Source organism: Cyprinus carpio, chromosome B3 (assembly GCF_018340385.1).
Source record: "Cyprinus carpio isolate SPL01 chromosome B3, ASM1834038v1, whole genome shotgun sequence".
NCBI lineage: Eukaryota > Metazoa > Chordata > Actinopteri > Cypriniformes > Cyprinidae > Cyprinus > Cyprinus carpio.
In genome coordinates this window covers 20,080,990-20,105,532 of record NC_056599.1, presented here as the reverse complement: position 1 = coordinate 20,105,532, position 24,543 = coordinate 20,080,990, and the positions used below count along the sequence as shown (strand labels likewise).

General features: G+C 38.3%; 1 protein-coding gene across 3 annotated transcripts in view; it reads left to right on the top strand.

Annotated features, from left to right (window-relative positions):
- Window positions 1–2,169: 2,169 nt before the first annotated feature.
- The window catches only part of tnrc18 (trinucleotide repeat containing 18), a 62,002-nt gene continuing 39,628 nt past the window's right edge, over window positions 2,170–24,543 (top strand). For all 3 annotated transcript variants that reach the window (XM_042720143.1, XM_042720142.1, XM_042720141.1), the window contains exons 1-3: window positions 2,170–2,354; window positions 3,751–4,086; window positions 17,921–18,067. In XM_042720143.1, the coding sequence (XP_042576077.1) occupies window positions 3,876–4,086; window positions 17,921–18,067 (358 nt within the window). In that variant the 5' untranslated portion in view covers window positions 2,170–2,354; window positions 3,751–3,875. The remainder of the gene's footprint in view (window positions 2,355–3,750; window positions 4,087–17,920; window positions 18,068–24,543) is intronic.

Here is a 24,543-nt window from a genome sequence, read left to right as displayed (position 1 = left end):
AGTTAAATGCTCCGCTGGCCATTAAAACACACGCGTTCAGAGAGAGCCATGAAGCTGTAGAGCTGCACTGATACATCGTCTCGAGACGAGCGCTTTCCACAGCAAACCAGCGCTATTGTTCACGCGAGTCCTTGGAGAAACCGGCCAGTCCCGAAGCACGGTGAATTTCCCGAAAGTGCTGTCATTTCTGTAGAAGCTGCAGTTGAGGTGTGCTCTTTCAAACCTGACAATTCACGTAGGTCTTTTCCTCCTGTGTGACCCGTTTCCACTGCCTTCACGAGGACGCCTTGAAACCGCCTCACTGGAGAGGCTCACGACAGGGGCGGTTAGAAACCGCGCCAGGTTTTTTTTTTTTTTGTATCTAATCATCTTTTTTTCCCAATGTGGAAAGATCTCGTGAACTGATCGATTGATCGCCTCGAGATTGTGGTTCAAGTTCAGATGAAATCGTGATGTCATGCTTCAGTGACTCACAATGAAAGTGAACGGGTGATTCAGAGAACTGGAAAAATATACTTTAATATTTCTTGCTTTCTTGATTTTTTTTTTCTGTTAGTCAATTTTACAGCTTCTCTGTATTCCCTTAGGAAACAGATCACTGACCAGGGAAATTTCCCAGTTTTAACAAATAAACACATGGGTTTCTTTACACCTGGTTGATAAAATGATGAAATACATTAGTAATAACAAGCCTTCAGTCAAGTGGATTAGAGAATCTCATATGTGTTCAACTTCACATTAATGCAAGACAGGGGTTTTTAAATTTAAGTGATGTGACATACAGCCAAGTATGGTGACCCATACTCAGAATTTGTGCCCTGCATTTAACTCATCCAAAGTGCACACACACAGCAGTGAACACACACCCGGAGCAGTGAGCAGCCATTTATGCTGCGGCACCCGGGGAGCAGTTGGGGGTTCGGTGCCTTGCTCAAGGGCACCTCAGTCGTGGTATTGCCGGCCTGAGACTCGAACCCACAACCTAGGAGTCAAACTCTCTAACCATTAGGCCACAACTTCCCCCACAAGAACCGCCAAATGGGATTATATTTCCATAAAAACCATTTTATACTGTGCGAAAAAATATAGTAATACTATTATAAGACAACATTCTGTTTCCTAAATATCATAATTTAATTCTTATTGTCACTGAACAAAAGCCAAAGCAAAGCAATAAAATATTACCTGCAAAATATATAGTTTGACAGGTAATTCTTTTCAATATACTTAGCGGTTAGAAATATTGCCTTGCACCCTGTGTGTGCCATCTGAAGAGAGTAGCAAGGAGAAACTCTAGAGAGACAGGCCTACAATATATTACAATCTATTCTTGAATGTATGTGTCGCGAAATAATCCAAATGTAGGCCTACTTTATTTCTTTAAAAGCTATGGCTGTCAGTAAAATAAAATACGTTTGCTTATCTCAAAATTTACGAAAACAGAATGAAGGTGTAATACTATCATATAATAAAAGATCAAGCATTAAACATAATGGGGCAGTTTCCTGAACCTTAACTGAACCTGGTTTCCTGGTTTCCTAGGACTAGTCCTAGATTAAAATAAATGTTAGAGCTGTCTAGACTGAAAAAAAGCATGCACTGACATATCTTAAAATACTACCTCAGTGCCATCGTTAAGTCTTAAAATGCACACAAGTAATGCTTTTTTGTAAAAACTACTTAAATGTCCTAATTTAACAAAGGCTTAATCTAATCCCTATTTGTTAAACTGCCCTAATAAATCGTAATTTTGGTGGCCCCCAAATACTATTTCGCGGAACTCCGATCGCCCCCTCGCGGTCCCCGGACTCCACTTCAAAATCACTCGGTCTGATCTAAAAGCAGGCCTACAACTCATACCATGAGTGAACTGATGTAGTGTGTGTTCATTGAGTTATAACCAGGTCCGCATCCGTCTTTTTAATGAGTCGAGTTTGAGCGGCCTTGAAACTGCCCTCCAAAAATTCTTCGCTTGTTTTGATCATTCAAGTCTTGAAGGAAGGGCGGCTTGAAACCGTTCGACCTCCTCGTTCCATAATTGCTTTTATAGAGCTGGCGAGGAGCCAACGTGTTTACATGGAGTTGATTGACACCTCTGTAGACCAATCAAATGCTCCGTTGTGGAACACGTCGGGTGAGCTTTGCAGAGGCGGAGCTTGTTAAACAATGCTTGTTTCATTGCAGAAGAGTTTACCGAGAGCCACGGTGGTTTGAGCACAGGGCCTTACCCCCGTATGTGCTCTCGCTCTGCGTAACTACGGATGGTTTGTAAATGGAGTCTAAGAAATTTTCCACCACACGTCTCACGGATTTTGCGAAGAAACTGGATTTTATAAACTGAGTCGCCATTTCAAGTAAGACGTCGCCAGCTATTATGATCCGTTACACCGTAACATGATGTTTATGAAGACACTTCAAAAAATAATAATGTTCTGTTTACGCGGGGGATAGTTTGGCTCGCGAGGTTTAGTACGCTAACGTTACTTCTTCATCTGCAACTCACTGAGCAATGTTTTCGCAAGACATTAACGTTTGGGCGGAAAAGTTTTGTTGCTGGAAATAGAAACAGGAAAGTTTGAAACGTGGCTGTCGATCGGCTTGGCGTTGAAGCATGGCTGGATAAAAATGCGCGCATCTAAACTTTAGATTCGTCGTTATTTTCAGCCGTGTTTTGATGCCTTTCACTTAATCTTGACGTTTGCGGTAACATTCAGATTACTAAAAGTTGCCATGGGAAAAGATCAGGCGTTTGGATACGGAATTGTGTAATAAAAATAATAACTGAAGTAATAAGTGAAATCATATTTGGAAAGAAAGAAGTGGAGCTACCTCACCTCACTCATAGTTCTGTAACATCAACCATTTATTTCCAGTTAATAACGCCTGATATAACGACAAGGCTGCAGAGACAAACTCCTGTTCAGCAAGGTATTACACGATTGAAACCGCTTCTATATGCACGTAAAATTAGTTATTATTTTAACGGGATACTACCGCGATAATGTACTTGTCTAGATATTAAAACAGCCTTATATGCGTTGTGCCGTAGCCCATTTGAAAACGATGGAGTAACGTTAGATAAACCGGGTTGGTTTGTTTGTTTGCAGATCAACGTTTCGGCAGAGGTCAATAATACAGTCCGTTAAAAGGAGCAAGGATAAGAAAATAACATTGTTTTACAATCATTAACCGGTTTGGATCACCGAAAGCGACATTAAACACACGTTCGCCAGTGGTGGTTGTTTTATTCGTCCGTTTTAAACGATTAATTTGTTTTAACTGTAACGTGCACGTCGCGTGTTTCAAACACACGAGCGGACTGCTCTTGACCGTTTACGTAGAATTATATTTATTTATATATATACGAACAATAACAAATGTGTTTGTAATCCGTTGGAATGAACCTGTAGGTCACTTTGCGCAAAAGATCGCTCAAGTCTCAACCTAAAGGCTGGATTTTCGCCCGGTATACTGCCAGCGAGCAGGTTACTAGGGGCATTACCGTCTGTTTATCATAAAACGGACTTTTCGCGAGTGATTTTAAACGTTTTGATGTCCGCTTGCACCCTCGCCGCTCGCACTTGAGAAGGTTACTCGCTTTTTTCCAGCGATCTAACGTAACTTAGTTGAGATTAAAACTGCGTCATTATGTGACAGCACTGCTCGTGTTCATCTGCGTATAATTTTGGATTAATATCTGTAGTGATCCGCGTCTGTCGAGACTATTCTGCTTCTGTTTTGTTTTTGTAGGTCGGCAGAATGCCGGATAAGGACACCGATTTGCCTAGGAATCTAGGGACATTATAGCCATTAAGACTGGCTTATTCGGATTTACCCGATCGGACTGTTTCTTTGATCAAGTTGGGTCATTGTGGATGATGGATGGCCGAGACTTCGGACCCCCCAGATCTGTTCACGTACCGCCGCCCCTTCTCTCGGGGCTGCCCATGGAGTCACACCGACTCGGCGCGGCCGCTGCGGCCGGCAGAGTGCCACCGTCTCCCGGTCATCTGGGCGCGGGGCACCCGGCGGCTCTACACACTGGAAAATATCTCTCATCGGCCATGAATCTACATTCTCACCACAGTAAGTGCAGTTTTGTTTATTTTTCCTAATTTTAGCAAAATCATAAGAAAAAAAAAACATGAAAACAAGTCACTTTTTTAACTTTTTAGCGTTTTGTAAACGATCTGCAGTGCTGCTCAGATCTCACATTTAATATCGCTTGGTACGACTTTACGGAAACATGGGGAGGAATTAATGATGCTTAATATTGTTAATAATGATTTAATACTTCTGTTTTAGTTTATACGGGTGGTATATGTGCGCGAATACTCCTATAAAATACGTGAAATGATTCGTCTTGTACTGTTCACAAAACAGGACTCGCCTTCGGTTACAGATAAACACAAACACACTCACATTGGCGTTCAGAGGTACTCGTAAACATTTATGGGAACAGTTGTTTTTAAAAGCAGTGCAGTATCAGCGCTCAAATCACCCGTACAGTTCTTCTCTTCTCGCTCGCAAACAGCACTAAAGAAAAATGCTAAAAACGTGGAAAGTAATGCGTGTTGGCGCAAGTTGAATTATTTAGCTGTTTGAGTAAAACATGAGGTGTCTTTTGGCCAAAAGACCTAATGTTTTAACTAGCATCCAATGAAAATCGACAATATAGATTCATGACTGAAATTGCCCCATTTGTTTTCCATCACTCCCCCTCTCAGGCTTGGGCAAACACTACAATTATTGCTCTTCCCGAGTGAACTATTGCCTTCCCTGTCACTCAGTTAAGTCGCAGTGTCTGACCCTTGCGTTTAGAAATGCTCTTTAAAAGTCTACACTGCATATTAAAGGAAAATTATGTTGGTTGAGATACTACATTTCATTCTGTAAATGTTATGATGTTATTTAGATGCATATTGCTGGATTCATTAGTAGCATATGCTGTATGGTCGTGTGATTTAGTTATAATATTTTTTTTAGTAGGCCTAGTTGTTGTTTTTATTAAGAAACATAGATCTGTATGTTGTGGTCTTTATACGGTGACTAACGTGTTGCACAAATTATTTTTAAGTTGAAAAAATAATGAAAATGTCACACTTAATGACCCTTCTCAGGAAAAATCCACTAATTTGTGCTGCGTATAGGCATTGGGGCATTTTTTTTACTGTGTTTAGTTGGATGGTGATAAGAGCATTGTGTTGTGATGTCTTGAAGACTGCAAAAAAAGCTTTATTGAGTTCAGAGAAAGAACTATTGGTGTATTATGTGCTTCTACAACTAATAGATTTGAGGTTCTATTTACTGTCCCAGTCAATTATTGTGAAATGGTGGTTTCTGTCGTGCAGTAATTGAAATGAATGTTGCAGCTTATGTTGCTAAAATAACGCAGTAGTTGTTGTTTATTGTAATAGTTGTTGAAAATTCTAAAACGTAAGTCTTCATTAAACAAATGACTGCCCAACAGCGTTAATGATGCTGTGTAGCATAGCTGTCTTGTGTCCTGGAGCTGGACCCAATGCAAATTATTTGTAACAAATGTAGAACGAACCACCATCTACATCAAAGTTGATCATGAATGACAACAGTGCTTGGATTGTTTGTGGAAAAAAAAAATCAGTGATTTTCCAGTGTTGTAAGCTATAATAAAAAGGAATTCTGTGTTATGTCACTGGTATGTTGTTAATCTTTTTATATAGTGAATAATGACGTTCTTGACTTTCCCCTTTTCAGATAGATGTAACATTCTGCAGATGTCAAAGAGAGCCTTTAGATCTCTAAAGAAAGGTGATTTTAGTTTGTTTAGGGGTGTGTAGATCTCAGCAGTTTACTATACATATTTCCAGTCTACCTGAGAGAGCTTTGTATTAGTTCTAGTCGCCCTCACCCTAACCTTCAACTACCATGACATTTTTACACAGTGTTATTTGATGATTTATACTGATAAGATTTGGGTAGTGTAATAAATTATGTCACTGCATTTGATAGCACCTTACCCTTATTGGATGATTACCTTTCAGAGATGATTGTTTTATTATTATTGCCTAGAGCTTTGATGAGTCATCTAGTTCTTTAAAGAACTAAAAAATGCATTCTGTGTTGTGTGTATGTGCACACATACACGTCTATCTCTATCTGGCAATTTCTTGGGTCCAGGAATCAGTAGAAACAAGACCTTCAAAGGGCATCATCAGTCCAAATATGTGCTTTTATTATTTTGATCTGCCAATATGTTTGCTAAAACATTTTTTTTGTGGCACTAACCTACCACACAGTGTCCTTGTAATTCTGTAAGAAATGTTATTTTGACAAAATAACATAAATGCATTTATTTTAAAATGTACTCCTTGCAAGTGGTCAGCACACTGACTTCTCATTGAAGCATTTGTTTGTATTTAATTACTTTTTTCATATATGTGACCCTGGACCACAAAACCAGTCATAAGGTAAAATTTTTGAAATTTATATTTATACACCATCTGAAAGCTGAATAAATAAGCTTTTCATTGATGTATGATTTATTAGGATCGGACAATATTTGGCCGAGATGCAACTTTTTGAAAATCTGGAATCTGAGGGTGCAAAAAAATCTAAATACTGAGAAAATCGCCTCTAAAGTTGTTTAAATGAAGTTATTAGCAATGCATATTAAGTTTTGATATATTTACGGTAGGAAATTTAGAAAATGTCTTCATGGAACATGATCTTTAGTTAATATCCTAATGATTTTTGTATAAAAGAATAATGGATAATTTTGACCCATACAATGTTTTTTTGGCTATTGCTAAAAATATAACCCAAGCGACTTAAGACTGGTATTGTGACCCAGGGTCACATATGGTCTTCATGCCTAGTTGTAATGAGTGGCGGTTACATCATATGTTTATGGAATGACTCATGAACATTCCATTCTTTCCAATAATAACTGTTCAATAGCCAAATTTCCTGTCTTTGAAAGAGAAAACAGATTTCTGTCTCTTGTTATGCTGGTTCACCAGATTCTGGAATATGTTGTTTTTGTGACTGGATACATTAGTTACTGAACGGGATGGTTGTAGTTTTTGGAAGAGTTAAGAGCAGCATGTAAGTGCACTGTAACTTTTGGTCACCGTTCACTACAGGGCACAATGTTGGGAAGTGAGCTTTTTATATGATAAAAAGCACTTTGTACACGGCCATGTTGAAGTTGTAAAGGAAGGATGCTTTTGAACCCCAATCTCAGCGCCAGATAACAAGGGAGGGTGGCTTCTGGTTTGTTGGATTAAAACCAAGTCACATGGTGAGAGACTTGAAGGGCATGTGAGCCAAACCTCATGCCTGGAATTTCATGTGGAGTATATGAAAATATGTAATTTGAGTCTTGAATGTAGTGTACATGGCCTTTTACATGTGGGATGGAAAGAAAGCAATCTCCGTTTGTGCCATATGTGTGCTTCCCAACAGATTCAGAACTGTTCTGGTTTTCACCCAGCTGTTCGTCATACTGCATCACTTGCCACTGTTTGATACTGTAAGGCTTTGTAGAATTGTCCAGAAAAAAGAATAACAGCAGTAGCTGTGGAGAGGATAGAAGCGTGAATAAATGCGTGATTTAGTTTGTAATATTGTTTGTCTCTTAAACTGAAGATGTTTGAGCAAGCTAAATGAAGTGTAAGTGTGGCTCTGTTTTGCGAAAGGGGGTGGGTGTACCTTTTGGAGTTTTTGCACCAGCTTGTGAAGCAAACATGTACAACATTGAACACTCATTCCAAAAATTTCACGCATGAATCCAACTCACCAGATGGCTGTTATTCTTGGATTTCAAAGTGACAACATTCTGTCCCTTAACTTTAATGCTTTGCTGTTATGGAAAGCTTTTTACTGAAATGTGGTTGCAGAGCATTTCTGTAGGAAGTGCTCTTTTTTCTTCTTTTTTTTTCCACAGGACTTATCTGTAATTCGCCTTTGGCAACCATTTTTCTGCAATCTGACAAGGGCCCTATGCACTGCACACATTGTTTATGAACTGTAAATCATCAATGTTAATTGAACTACAGGGGTTGGAATTTTGTTTTGACTTCCAATATATAGTTAAGGTTTCTGTCTGCCTTTTATGTAACTGGTGTTATTTTTGTTTTTTTTTGTATTTACTTAAATGCAAAATGTTGTATTTAATGCTCAATTCTGTTTGTAAGCAGAGGCATGTTTTCCTTTGGTTAATGGTTTTCTCAGTTGAACTGTTTAGATTGTTAGAACTTCTTAGATTTACCTCATTTGATTCACTTCTAAAGATCAACTGATTCAAATATGTTTTGAACACCTCTTGATATTTACAGTGCAACACTTTAAAACAGACCTGTAAACATGGCAGAAATGATATGAATCATCACCCAAAGGGCTGAGTTTTTGGTCATCTGGTAGGAAATGGCAGTGGATGCTGAGAGCCTAAAGAGACGGTTTGAGAAACATGAGTCCAGGAGTGTTTTATAGGGACATAACCTGCCCATCTGCTGGTCTTCACATTAAACACTGAACTTCCCACTGAAAAGGAATATGCTGTTTTACATAATACTTTGCTGCATCTCTTTTTATATTTATATGTCAGTGTAGTTAAAGCGATGGATCTAAATGGATATACTCACCTTCCGTGATACTATAGTTTAGGGACAGTAAAAGAAATATTGTTTTTCTGTTGCTGGGAAGGAGGATGAAGGAGAACAAGCTTAAATTGTGTAATGTTCAGTGTCTGTGTCATGGCTGACATGTTCGGAGATTTTTAAAGGATATTAAGCTGAAGATTATATGGCTTTCTGAACCTCAGAGAATGATTTTGACCTGCATTTTCTGGTTGATGGTTTTTCCTTTCTCATTGTCCTTGAGTCAGTGATTGTCTATTGTTCAGACTGAACAAGCATCCATTATTTTTTACTTCCTTGTCTTATATCAGTAATGCTAGCCTTAGTAATTGTAATAGCCTTACTAATAGGGGGATGTTAATGTTTGTTGAACATGCTGAAATGTAATGCACGAAACGTGCCTTTCTACTCCACAGCCTACTCGTTTAACAGGGTTCCCGTACATCATGGGAAAATGCAAATCTTCGCTTGATATGCCTTTGAAGTGCGCTGCCTTTTGGAATGTACGATTGATTGATTTTCATATGGCGCATCAGAGGATCCCGGGGTTGCAGCCCTGCTGGTGGTTTATGGGCTGTTTTTAATAGAGAACCCTGGTGTTTGGCCTCAAGATAGGAATGACTGCCTCCACATGGTTCACTCCCCTCTAGATTTTGGGTTTTGTATTATTGATTTCATTTGAGCACCCTCTTTTTGCTAAAACCCCAAATGGGAGCTCAGTTTTATGTGAATTTTTCTATTTTTGAAGAACTGTCTCTTGTTACAGCTTGCGTGTGTACAGAGCCGTTTCTGTTGTTACGTTTGTTATTTCAGCTTTTTCCATTTAATAAGCTTTGCATTATACCATCGTTCTGATGGCTTCTCCAGAAATGGCTGTGCTGCCTTAATCAAGAAGGGAACAAACCCTCATTTATAACCTGAAGGGTGTTTTTAGGGGGGAAAACCACTTGTAAAAATGGCCTTTGCCATCCAGGTGTTATCCTTTCCCCCTCTGTACGCTGAGGTTTCAAGGTTACAGGAACCTTCTTAAAAAATGCAGAGAGGGGGAAAGAGCTAAACCAGTGATTGTTGCCATTTATGTAGCAACGGGATGCGACGAGAGCTGAATTAATGTGTGACAGTCCTCCTTAGTGCTGTCTGGTTGTATCACGGCAGTGGAACTTACTCTGTGGTCCGCCTGCAGCGTGGGCCAGGAGCGGGTCGTAGTAGACAGTATGAGACCTGTCCCTCATTGTGATCTACTGTGACAGGCGAGGAGCTCAGCTGAAAGGGTGAATGGTAAAATGCGGGAGTCCAACCCCCTCTCATCCTGAGTGGTATGGCAGGAGCGTGGGGACTGATGGAAAGAGAGCAGGAGGGGGAGGATGTGTGTAAACGTCCTGCAGCCTTGACTTTCCTCTGAATTAAACATAAAGTGTTTAGTGTCCTGGCGCGCAGACCCCATTTGCTTCATCCTACATGGGTTATGTGCTGCGCACATTTGAAACAAACTGCCCCGGCTGTTAGACATGCTCGTGTGGATGTGTTTTATGAGGAGTGCTGGGGTCCCACTAGAGGGTGTTTGCTTATTTTTTTCCTGTTTTAAGTGTCCGGATGATTTTGAGTTTTTTTTTTTTTTTTTTTTTTTTTTTTTTTGGATTACTTGAAGCCTTTCTTTCTGAACCTTTGATCCTTAGTCTTTCTTCATAATGCTGCTCAAAAAAACCCCTGGGAGTGCCAGGAACTCATACAAAATTCCCTTTAGAATGATCCATTGTACAGCAAGAGTGGGAAATGGAACATCCTCGATTTAACATCTACAAGAAGTGATGGCAGTGGGGAAAAAATGTTATTAAAATGTAATTTGACTGTAAGTGATTGGAAGGCTGATAAGATCAAGATTCTATGTTGCAGAACCTCATAGCCTAGAAAAACTACATTGTGTCTGTGCTGTTTAATTTAGCTCTCTTTGCTAAAGGACAAAACAGAAGTAGCTAGCCGATTTTGCATCACATTTATTGCTTGCTACTTTTATCACCTCATTTTTTGGGATTTTACATTTAGATTTTTTTTATTGGCATCTCTATACTAAGGGGCTATATTATATTATTTTTAGTGCTATCAGATGATTAATCGCATACAAAATAAAAGTTTTTGTTTATATAATATATATGTGTGTGTACTATGTACAGTTATTATGTATATATAAATACACACACATACAGAATATATTTCGAAAATATTTACATGCATATTTATGTTCCTATAATTTATATTATATAAACATTTAAAATATAAACAACATTTCTTAATTTACGTGTGTGTATTTATATATACATAATAAATTTACATAGTGCATACAAATAAATTATGTAAATAAACTTCTTCTAAAAAATGTCTATATTATATTACTATATTATATCGTTTTATGGTTCAGATATGTTGGCTCATATTATTATTATTATTATTATTATTATTATTTCTTCAGGTTTGATTTTCAAACCTTTGCCCCAGTGATTGCTTTGCTGGAAGTTCTTTTATAATTTGGTATCTAAAAATGATTTTATAGGCTGATAATGGCATTTTACAGTACACTGAGTCACGTGCAGTATTAATTAGTGTTCTCAGCTGAAGTTGCTGAGACTGCATGTGCACACTGAAGGGTCTGAAGGATGGGCCAAAGGGCAGTGAGGGCGGTGTCGAGGCCGGTCTGCATGAGGATGGGGTAGTTTATGTCGGGGGAAGGGCCACACAGGATAGCAGTGACCTGACCTGGGATTAGGCCGTGCCTCTGAAAAGCTAACAAAGGATGTGAAATGAAAGCCAGCACTGCAGCCCTGCTCTCATATCACTGACTCCAGTTACGGTGCCTGCAACAAAGTGCTGAAGACGCTCGTACTATTTTGGCTTGCCCAGCCAGGGCAAAACATTTACCAAATGCACACAGTTGTACTATTAGAGTATTAGAGGTATTTTTGTGGTTCTTTAAATGTGCAGTTTTAGGTTAAGTAACTACTTTTACTTTGAGTAATCTTGGCATGAATTTAATTTTATTACACTAGAATTTATAGTGCAGCTGCAGTTTAAAGAAATTTCCAGTGATCTGCAATGTTTTCCTGTTACTTGCATGGTAAATTCTACTAGTTATATTTTTATTATTTAGATATTTATTATAGAAATTTGATCAGCTAATATGGAAATGTGCTCTTTTCGCGTTTGTATTCATATTCATAATAATAATAAATAATTCACAGGAACCTTTTTTTTTTTTTTGTAACTACTTTTTTTTTTCTTCTCCTGAGGCGTTTGTCGTCATGTGCTAATTTGTGATGAAAGAGTCAGGTGAAATCACAGCACCTGTGTAATACCTGGAATGGTGCGATCTTGAATTTGGACACAAAGCCTTATTTTCCATGCCACTGATGTACAGTGTACAGTGTTGTTCTTGTGTAATGAAAAGGTGATGAGCAGCTTTTCTTCAGTGCAGATATTAATGTTAGGGCATTACGTCACATCGCACAGCTGTAGATATGATTTTAAAAAAGCTGCCGCATAATACAGAGCTGCTTCTGTGTTTTTATTCCATTTTCGTGTTTCGTTGTGGGCAAGAAATTGCAAAATTTCATGTCACGCTCGCATCACTCCTTGGCTGCAAGGCCACAGCTCTGGCTGCTGGCAGCACCTTAAAAAAACACTTTGTAACTTTAACAGTGTTCTGTCTTGAAAGGAAGGATTGAATGTTGATGGTCACAAATGTGCTTGACCTGTCTATTGCTGGCTCATGTTTCTCCTGGTAACCAATCAGGTGTTGGGTGGAGCTCAAATGAAAATCCTCTGGCAGCGATAGAACACATACTTTATTTAGATTATAGATTCAGTTGAGTCTTTGTATATCAATTATGTTTAAATAATAAAGAGAAGTACCTTTTGTCCTGAATCATATTTACTTCCCATGTGCTTTATGAGTAGATATTATTCTGCTCAAACTAAAGGACAAACTCTGCATTCAAAACTAAACATTCACTATTGTATACAACAAAGAGCCATGTATAATCCTTGCCATTTTCTCGGATAAATTGCTGCCCAGACACATTGTTTAACACAGTTGTAGGCTTGGTAGTTGAATAGGCAGTGACGCCTAAACTTGACGCTTAGAAGCTCGTTTATTAGACAAAGATTACCTCAGTACGTTGGATTTACCACTATAGGCAGCAATTATTTTGTCACTCTTTTCCTGTCAAAACATCTGAACAAAAGTTTCAGTTTGAGCCCTGCAGTGCGAGTGAGGTGCAGGAATTCAGTGCATTGTATAAGATCCAGGTTGACTTGTTAGAACTGCCACTGGTACGTTTTGACATGTTTTTGTTTCTTTGCAGGTGATGCATTGAGCTGAGATAGAATCCCAAATTACTCGTTTTCCATCGGGCCATTAAAATGTGCCAAGCTTAATGGATAGGAATGCTTGCAAAAATAACTTTACATAAACATCAGAAAGAAATATAAAAAACAACAACTTGAATGTATGCTTTCCCCAAGTGAGTGTTGCTTTGCTCAACAAGGATGGTGTTTAAATCTCATTGGTAGGCTAGTAGTAAAAGTTGAACAGCTGTTTTCCAACATAATCATTAGGCTAAGTTAAAAAGGAACTGGCACATAAACTTTTTTCTTTATACTGCAGAAACTAGCAAGGACCTTGTAAGATCTCTGTTTTGATTTTGTGCAAAGATTTTTGCCCTTCTGTTATGTATTAGGGTATCCAAACAATAAGATTAAAATGAGTAATTCCCAGTCCAGGTTTTAAAAAGCTGTGTCCCTTAAGTCGAAGATGATATTATAAGATGCTAGCGTTTAGTGTGGGTATGGTAAAAATATACTTTAGTGTCTGCTATTGGTTGACAAACAGATGTTTCCATTGATTGAAACAATATTGGTATTTTAGACTGATTGTTGCCTATTGCTCTACTTAGTTTTAGTATTGTTTTGAAATATAGTAGTTTCTGCACATTAAAAGTCAGCATGACACATAAATTGCGACCAACTTCCATATTTAAACACATTTCCAAGTGGAACTGCTTATCATGCCAAGAAAAAAAAATTGTATGAGGGGGCCTTATATAATTTTGATTTTAGGTATGAAAGAAAGCACTTTAACTTTGTGCATTTCACCATTAAAAAGTTTTTATTTATTTATTTATTTATTTATTTTTTGCTTGTTCACCGCAATGCTTTGCATTTTTGTATAATTCTGTCACAGCCTTTGGTTTAAGTGACATTAAATCCGGTTTCCCCTTGATGTGTGAATTGGTCTGCTGAGCATGCTTTACGTCTACAGCATTGTGATGTCTATCATAATGTGGTCTATTGTTGTGTGGGAGTGCTCTTTATGTTTTTCAGAGCAGGTGGTGGGCTTTGAAGGAACAGTTAAGAGTGGCTCTGAGTATTTTAATGGTCCCCTTTTCTTTGCCTCAATTTAAGACCTTATTCTAATTAGTGTCTCTCTTTTCTCTAATTTACAACAGTTCTTTCTGAATTGTTTTTAAGGGTCTGGCTTTAATCGTAAGGGGTGTTGGTAGTGGAATTGCGAAAGCTCACCGCAAGGCCTGTTGGGTTGCAGAAGAGTTGAGCAACATAAGCAATTAGGAAATTCCTGTGTCCTGTTCAGCTGGTCTCTGACAGTGGCCATTTCTTTTGGAGGAGGAAAATAGTCTAATCCTTCTGAAAAAAACTCTCATGTAAAGGAATTGAACTATTTCTGACCTACTGAACTTCTTGTGTTTTTCTTCATGCATCTGAGATTGACGACTGTGAGTGCTATAAAGCTGAGTGATTGGAAACGATTAACATGCACTGCAAACTCTGGGTTCAGAGGGATTATATGGCACTGGGAAATGTTTGCAGATGGGATATGAATATTTCAGAGATAATGTGAAACAACTGACTTTGTAAATTCCCACTGAGACCTTCTTGGACATACTTCTAGTAAACGATCTTGCGGCACTGATCGGGGCAACAGTTTTTGGTTGCTGTTGTGTTGTGTTGTGGTTCTCACACTGCGCTCGGAATCTGCACACAGACATGATGCTGGCTTTGAGGTTTAGTTTTATTTATTTGACATGAGTTGCTGCTTATGTTACAGGCCGTGGCGCAGACATCACTGTGATTCCTTTTCGAGTGGAGCGTTCACCCTACAGAAACGCCGAAAGAAAACTTGTTCTCAGCCAAAACATTTTGGCATGGCCAAATGTCTGGACAAACTTGTGATTCACTCATTCCAGCCTCACCCAAAAGTGAAGTACACAGCCATAGACAAACAATGAGAGTAAAATGGACCATATTGAGAAGCTTTAGGATGTCATGTGGAGCCATCACAGGATGCCACCTCTTTAAAATCGTCACATTTCAGTTTTGTCCTCCTGCTCTCGAATGTGGAAAGGAAACACAAAGATGTTTCAGACTTTTTGAAAGAGTTTAGGCAAGGCCCTTTCCTGTATTAATTCGTCTATATACACACATGCACAAAAAATGGCCAGTGCAGAAATGAGATGGGAATTGCATAACTTGATTGACCTGCACAGAGCATTGAAATCAACCTGAATGAACACCTTTGGGATGAAGCTGGATGCATACATCTACTTAATGCATGTTCTGCAAGATTCCCCTTTTTGTCAAACATATTTTATTGGACTGTCCATCTTTTAATGTATGTAGAAAACTCTTTTATGAAGTGAACTCACTTAGAGTTTAGTATAATTTTGGCAGAAAAAGTTTTAGAAATTTTTAACACTTTAATGTAAAAAAAAAACCTTGTGTAACAGAAATTGTGTTTGTTTGCTGTTTTTTTTTTATTGTATTTGTTATACTTCTGTTTTTTTATTGTTTTTGCCATGAAAATAGCCTAAGATGCTGACATGGCATTAAATAAATATATACTACTACTATTTGGGATGAACCTGAATGCCAGCTAGTCTGACTGCCTGATATCAAGCCTGACATTAATGTTCTTGGGCTGAATGGATCCATATCCCATTACAACATCAAATAGGGACTAGGCATGAAAAAATGCATTCCTTTGCATCGATCCGATAATTAAGAATTGTTTTTCTTTTCAAATGCATTTTGTTGAGAATAAACTTAGAAGTGTTCCCTAATGCATGTCTTGATTCATCATGAGTTCCATTACATTAATGTGTAGTTGTTATTCTTTAAGCCTCCTTGGTTTAAAAGATGACCATTTTTGGTTCAATAAATTTCACATGGTATACAAATCTGTTATGCATATTTAATAGACAGTCTACCAAACATCTGTTTGTTTGTGTTACTTTGCAGACTTCATTTTATCCATTTTATGTTGGATCAATAATAAATGAAGACTTCAGATGAAAAAACCTCTAAGTACATCTGAGATTTTTCTTTTACTTAAGTATTTTTATCATGATCCTATGAAAATAGCATTGGACATATTTAAAAACAAGGCATATTTTTGGAAATAATTATGAGTCATTTCAGAATCATTTCTGACTGAATTGTGACCCAGTTTCATATTTGCCCAGCTCCATATAAACACTTTATTTTGAAATAAGGTTCTTGATGAACAAGTATACTTTTCTCAAAGTTGTGTTGGTGTAGTGGTTAAAGAGTAATCCTAAAGTTTCTACATAAAAGCCACATAAGGAGTGAACCATAAACTGTACAGTTGTTGAGTTACCCAGTAACCATTGCACTCCTGAGAAGAGGATGACCCTGTGGTAAAAATGTACCATTCTTTGCTTTGGATTAGATGTGTCTCCTAAATTTCTCATTCTTTGCGTTATAGGACTGGATTCAAATTATCAAAAAAAAAAAAAAAAAAGCTTCTTGTCATGTGACCCCCTACAATAGTCAAAATCTTCTGTTCAAATGATTTAAGGCAGTGCCCTTGCTGTGTGTTTGGAGAAAAGGCATATGAGTGTGAAATGCACCCCTGGCCAAGTCAATAGATCTAGAGTTACGGGCCCAGAGGTTTTGCAATCCTTCACTTAGAAGAACTTTTTGTAATTTATTCTTTCTTTCTTCTCAAGGAAATAAATGGCTGTTATTGCAAACACTATAGATTCTGGTGTTCATCTTGCATACTGCAGAATAACCTACCAAGTCTCCCAAGTATGGATCTCCTCATGCTCTGCTATCTCCTCTCCTCCATTTGCACCCCATCCAGAGGTCTAATCTGTCCTGTGGTTAATGTTTAGATGTAGTCCAAAGGGTTCACATCTGCTGTTAGCGATGTGCAATACAATGGCCCAACGGTTCATCAGCAGAGCAAGACTGCTTCCCTCCTAGGTTAATCGCATGCTAACCTCTACTACAAAAGGCTCATGTTGCCGTTGATGCCTTGTTGTTCCTCCTCCTCTTGTCATGCTAATGCACTATTTACACATGCAAAAAATGGACCCATTGTGCCAAGGTGTCTGCGGCACAGGAGGAAGTGCTGTGTGTGTGTGTGTGTATCTGTGAAAGTGTGTCCGAATCCATCTCTGGTTTGAGTAATAAGTGTGAAGTGCTCCTCCCACGCTGGATTGAGGAAAGGCATGTGGGAACGAAGAGCAGTTGTATCAGAGGAATTGGGGGGAAGGGCTCATTAATTTCCACGGCCATCCCTTGTTTATACGTCATGCTTGAAAAGATAGTGTGGCGTATAGATGGACCTTTGTTGATTTAAATTCAAGCTATATCCCGCGCTAGGGTGCAACTTCAAGCATGTATCCGTTCCCGTGGATTTTCAGTGACCCGTTACAGTCGTTACAGTCCCAGCCAACATTTGTAAACGTTTCTGCAGATTCAATCGCTGTTGTTTTTATCAGTTTGACTTTAAAAGCTCTGAGGAGGCAGCGGACCGAATACCATACGCGTCTCTGCGTCGTCTCTCGCTCCGATGTCAAAGCTGGCAAAATGAAAACATGCTTTTATTTAGACATTCCCCCTTTTGAAGCTGCACATCTGGTGGCTATTGTAATGACAGTTAACATAACATTTAGGATGAGTAATAATTATTCATGACATTTGTTTACAAGCAAAAGCAATTCGTGTTTGTGGTCTTTCTGTGCCTCTCGGTAAACATTCTTCTTTTGAAGGGAATTAAAAGGCCATCCGGCAATAGAAACAGGTTTGCGGTTCCTGAATTTCAAATGAAAACCGCAGAGCGCTTCACAGACTAATCATTCCACTTTTGCCAAGGCTATTCTCCTGAGTGGAATGTCATCATATCAAATGACAGCGCTTATGGACTTTTTGCAGCCTCGTTTTATTCTGTCACTTCATAAGCAAACGTTTGATCTTCTCTTTTGCAGGTGATGCCTTCCCAGGTGCCTCTAGCCCATTCCTCGGCGGATACGTCAGCGCCTCCAGTGCTCACGGGTCGTCGGATCCGGCCTTCCGAACCCCAAACCCAGCCAGCCTGCAGATGGCCCAGTTCTGGGCCTCTCACCCTCATGAAGGTAAGAATCGCAGCATTTCTATGTGTCCTGCGAGAAATGGGTAGAAACGTCGCAGCATGTTAGCGCTTAAAACGAAGCGAGACCTACATTTGCATTTGTGTGTGGCTGGTTAAGGCTGTCGGCCAGTGATGTGTTATATGCAGTCATGTCTGATGTCTACGATGGATTACCCCCTCTCTCTCTCTTTTGAAGTCAATAAACTAGATTTGTGTGAATGGTGTGCAGTGACTGTAGAAAAGACAATAAAAAATCTGTTTCGTCCCTGCAATCCTAATGTAGAATAGGCCACATCTGACAGCCGCTCTGCTGCAACGTAATTGTAACCAATTCCTTTCTTGAAATAGCTTGTGTCGGTTAATAGTCAATATCTAAGAGATTTGACAGAGCTTAAGATATATTAGTGCTACAGCTATTTCTATAACAGTGCTAAGTATATTATATTGTATTGTAGGGGTGAAAAATGTGATTCTTAATGCATCTTGATGCGGACGTGGACAATTCTGAATTGATTCACAAATTCAAAAAAATCTATACCATAAATACTAATACCAATTAATAACACTACACTTACCTAACGCAAAAGGCAGAACTCGAACCCTTTATTTACACTGCACGCATCTGCGGCACGTTATGGCTCCGACAAGGTTTTGTTTCATCCTCCAAGCATTGGCAACTCACACCAGAAGCGTTAAGGCCCTTTCACATGGAACGCGGCTAGTGGTGTAATCGCTAATTCATTTCACCCCTGTTGTATTGCTGTCTTTAGATACGGAGCCTTGGCTGGAAGTAGCTTATAAGGGCTTAACATTTTTGTCTGTACTAGTTAGTACTCTAGTTCAAATCACACAAGATTTTGAAATAAGTCTCTTTTTTTTTCCACTAAGGCTGCATTTATTTGATCAAAATACAGTAGAAATAGAATAATATTACCATTTTAAAATAACTAATTTGTTATTATTTGAATATATTTTAAAATGTAACTTATTCCTGTGATGCAAATCTGAATTTTCACCATCATTACTCCAGTCTTCAGTGTCACATGATCCATTCTAATATGCTGATTTGATGCTCAAAAACATTTCTTATTATCAATGTTAATAAGAACTAGAGAGACATTAGAGAAACTGAATAGGCTAATATTTTTGTGGAAACATACATTTTCTTTAGGATTCTTTGATAAATAGAAAGTTCAAAAGAATAGTATTTATTTGAAATATACATTTTTGGTAACATTATAAACGCGTTTAATTTATTATCTTCAATTTATTGTGTAGTTGATGATAAAAGTATTCATTTCTTTTAAAAAATATTACTGTGTTGGCACCCATAGACTTGTGGTTAGTGCGTCAACATTTAGCTTAACTGCGACCCGAGTTCGAATCCCGCCATGAGGTCCTTTGCCGATCCTACTCCCTTCTGTCCTCCCAGTGCTTTCCTGTCCACTCTCCACTGTTCTCTCACAATAAAGGCATTAAAGCCCATAAATATAACTTAAAAAAAAAATATCTTACTGATTCAAGTGTACCTTTTTTAAACCATTACATTTAAGTTTATAAATGACAATAAAATCTGGATCTGGAATTATACAAGTATAATATAACACTGTGGCAGCAATAGCATATGATGATTAATTATTTCTTTTTTTTAATCCATTTTAACAAATGTTTCCAAAGCTATCACAAATCATTCTTGCAAAAAAAAACAAAAAAACATTTAAACTCATCTATATCTGTAATTTCCACTCAGGTAAAAAATCTGAATGTCATAAAAAACATAAATAATAAAGCACCATAGTTTATGTGCATGCCATCTTACAGAGTGAATAAATAAATCAACTTTTATTTATTCATTTATTCACAAGCAAAGCTTTATGCACATTAGATCATTTATTTATCTTGGTGTTTCCGTCCAGCATTTCCTGAAACTCACATAAAATATGCAGATAAAACCTGGCTTACATTAGCTAGATAACATTACCTTATAGTTAAATGTTATGAGCAGATATTTCAGTTTGCGCAATACATGTATACGATCAACCAATGTAAGCTTTAGTGTCAGTGCAGTTTTACATCAGCTGGCCCAAAACTCAGCGGTCCACCAAACCACTTTCCTTGTTGAGCCCTGTAGAGTTTTGAGATCTTTATTTCACCCTGCAGTTGCATTACACATTTCCTTCATATTCTCTCCTCCTCACCTCATCCAGGGTGTAAAGTCAAGCCCTTATCTGTGCTCCAACTTCAAACTTGCACACTCAAGCAAGATGATTCATTCGGCACTGAAACCGTTCCAGCCCCTGCCATTTTGAGAAGACAGAGATTTCAGCTCTCAAAATGGTTCACATGTATACCAAACAATCGAAAGAAAAGCATTGCTAGTTCTGTAAAAGGGCGTGGGTGGATTATTAACAAGGTTTGTTGAAGGGCCTTGTACCCATAGGCCTTTGTTTCAAGTCCCCACAGAGTGAGTACAGATGAATTGTCTAAAACCTTGGCACAGATCATAGCAAGCCTGCCTCACTCTGCCTGCGTAGAAGTGCGATGAATAGCTGACATTGAAGTGTACTCTGTCTCCGCAGCCTGTGAAAATATTTGAACATGCCTGTTTATTCTGAAGGGTGCACCTGGCTCTTATTAACTGAAGGAAGTCGAAGTAGCAGCTGTGGAATTTGGCTATTTTTACACGAAATGTGCGAAACAATCAAGCACACCGCACACTCCCTCCGCTGCGGATTGCAAATACTCCATAATCAGAGGGAAAAAACGCTGCTGTGCTGTCTGATTTATCTTTGAAGTTCAATTAATAAACATGAATCGCAGCGAACTGTGAAATGTTACGGTTTGTTTGGACACGGGGCTCGTATATGTAGCGGGTATTTGCATGATAACTCCTTGTGTGTCGGTTAACTTTTAAAAAGCGCAATTAATGCGGATGAGATCTTTGCGAGGACAAGGTGTTCCACAACAGTGGAGCCTTGTGTGACAGTTTGAACCTCGTCTCTGTTTATTTTAGACAAGATTCAGAGTATCCCTGGAATGTGTCCTCCCTGGTTTTAATTCACGGGCCGATGTGGCTTCGCAGCTTCACCGCTCCTTTGTTTTGTCCGAGCATGTGTCTGTAGCCGTTATCTGCAGCGGTCTTTGGTATGTAATCAGATGCGTGGCCGTTGAGGTCTGCTCACCTTTGGACTGTGTTGGAGATGATGGTTGCTGCAGGGAGGCGCTGTGTGATTGAGAGAGCGTCCATGGCTGCTGCTCCCATCGAATGTTGGGCTCTGCTCAGAAAGAAATGCCCCTCTTTGACTATGATGATGGATTTTCTGGCGCAGGTAGCGCTTTGATGTTCTGCTGCTCTTCCTGGTGTGTCCCCGGGGTCCAGATGACGGTTTTTAATACTGATGTGTTTGTGAAATTGGAGATGTATAATAAAGATAATGAAAAGAGAGAGTGTGGAGGCGGATGCACGTTGGCAGAAATTCTGTAAGGTGCCTCTTTCTGGTGCATACGAACGGGTTTGTTGAAATTTCGTGCAGATTCTTCTGACCTTTGCAGCCCCTCTGCGCCTAAATACAGGTCTTGAACCACATCCTCTCCTTCAAAGCCTATTTCTATGACTTTTATATAGAACCTCAGGGAACAGTTTTTCTCTTTTATGTCAGCAAGGGTATGTCATAGCATCTTTGCTTTTGAATGTTAATGGCCTCCTTTTTTGACTGTTCCTTTTTGAGCTAAATTCCCCTCTCCACACGTAGCCCATTTACATGTAACCTTCCATCGTCCTTAGTAATAGATCCCTAAAGAATGAGCTAGGTTAAATGGTTCTGTGCTCCAGAAAACACGCATATCTTTCCTCTTTACAGTCACACTGACTAAACCAGTTATGGTAAAACACCACTTCTTCTTTTTAAAATTATTATTAATTATTATTTAGGGGTGCTCCGATTGATCGGCTACCAATCACAATCAGCCGATAATCGCTTTGGGATAATTGATCGTCGGTCTCTAAAAAGACCGATCTCATAAAACCGATCTTAAGCTGATGACGCTGCCGTAAGAGGTTTGGCATGACATTTCAGCAAATCAGTTTAAGTCAGGGATCTCCAACCCTGCTCCCGGAGAGCTACCATCCTGCAGACTTCAGTTCCAACCCTGCTCCAACTCACCTGTCTGTAATTATCAAGTAGCCCTGAACACCTTGATTAGCTGTTTCAGGTGTGTTTGATAGGGGTTGGAGCTGAAATCTGCAGGAGAGTAGCTCTCCAGGAGCAGGGTTGGAGACCCCTGGTTTAAGTGAACGCGCACAACCTGATTAATATTATAACATTTTATACTGTACTTATTAGTAGAATTCATATAATTATTATTATCATCATCATCTTATCAGTATTATTGTTAGTTTTTTACAGAAACACTGAATGACCAAAAAAGCACCACCACCAGTCCGTTCCGTTCCGTTAAAATGACTAATAAGCATTCATACATGGTTACTAGTTTTAATTGTAATTACTAATACTTGATATTATTATCATAATATATTTATTACAATATATTATAATGCTTGACTGACTGATGTTAAGAGTGTACTTTCAGATATTTAAAAAGCTGTGCCATTTTACAAACATAACATAATGTATAACACACATATATGTATATGTATATGTTATATATGTATGTATGTGTGTGTGTGTGTATATATATATATATATATATATATATATATTATATATATATATATATATATATATATAATATATATATATATATATACATATATACATACATACATATATATATATACATACATACATACATACATACATACACACATACACACATACACACATACACACATACACACACTGTATATATATCTCCCAGTCTGGTGAGTAAATAAAAAAATTTACTAGCCAGTGGCAATTCAATTGCCAAGGTCTCCTTAGGGGGTTGAGTATTATATTTTTATTATTATTATTATTTTAGGAGGTATTCTTATCTACACAATTCTCACGAAGAAATCCTGGAAATATCAGGTAGTTTTAAAAATGATTGGAAACATCATAGAAATTAATTATCTTAGTTTCTTGCATGGAAAATAATCTACATAAGTCTTTTTAAAAAATTCAGTCATTTCTCGGTGTCATCATCATCATCATCCTCATTAAGTTTTTCATGCTTGAATTATTATTATTTTTTTTTTTGTAGTAGTAGTAGTAGTAGTAGTAGAAGACAAGTTTTAATTATAAACTCAAAGAAATGTCCTCTGACATTCAACAGCTTTTGTTTCCAGCAAATGTCTTGACGTGTAAATATTTGTATTAACAAAAAAACAAGTTTCTCAGACATTTGATGAACAAAAATTAAATAATGACTTCCTGAATGTATTATATTTGTTTAAAATTTTATTAGAAACATTTGTATATTGAAAGGTAAAATGGTTTATATCGGTTAATTAAAATGAATACTTTTATTCTGCCTGACAAAAAAAAAAAAAAAAAAAAAACTTTCCAGTAATCATGAGAGAACTGAGAAGTCATGTGCATTCATTGGTCAAAATGTGTGTGAACCCTGTATCTAGGTTCCTGGCTTGTCAGGACGTTTCTCTGCATTAGGCACATTGTGGTGCAGAACTGTAGGAAATGGCAGTGGCAATCAAAACTAATTAGTGCAGATATCGTGTAGGCTGAGACTTTCTTTCTATTTCACTTTAGAGAAAGCGAGATTAACTGAGATTAGAAATGTGCCGTACATTGAGAGCACGCCTGCCTCCACCACACCCCTCACGAGGCATGCAGAAGAACACAGAAATAAATGCAGCTCTGCAGTTCTAGCCCTGTTGCTAAGAGTAGGACCCCTTCAATCATCTCTCGGTATGGTGTGGGAATGCAATCAGCGGCATAGCATTACCCAGTCACCTGAGATGTACTAAATAAAGTGACAGCCTTTGAACCACCACTCTTCTTACATGTAGTGCCATAAAGACAGACACACACTGTGCAACGTGCACTTTAAAACAAGGTTGTATTTTTAGACCCTCAGTAACACTTAATGTTCTCACGTTACTGTTATCACTAATTACGAAGACTTTGCTTTGACTGTGAGGCTGCGATTGTAGATAAGTGTTGAGTAACCCTGGTGTTTTATTTGCAATGTTTTGTCTCCGACTCCCAATTAAAATAAAAAACTAACGGAGTCTTTCCTTGTAAATGTAGCTTATTTAGACAGATCATCCGATGAATGTCTTTGCCACCCGTACAATGCATTGATAAACAACTCAACCACTGGCATTTTGGCGATCGTGTGACTAAATAATATTACCGAACTAGCTTTGTGGGCTGACTCAGTCCTTTATTTAGCCTGTTGTTGACACTATGTGTTTTAAGCAGCCCTAGGAATTTAATCTATGGCATATGAGATCCACAGAGAGAGATTGAAGACACATTTTTGGTTTCTGAGGCTTTGAGGCCGTTTTCGTGTTCCCCC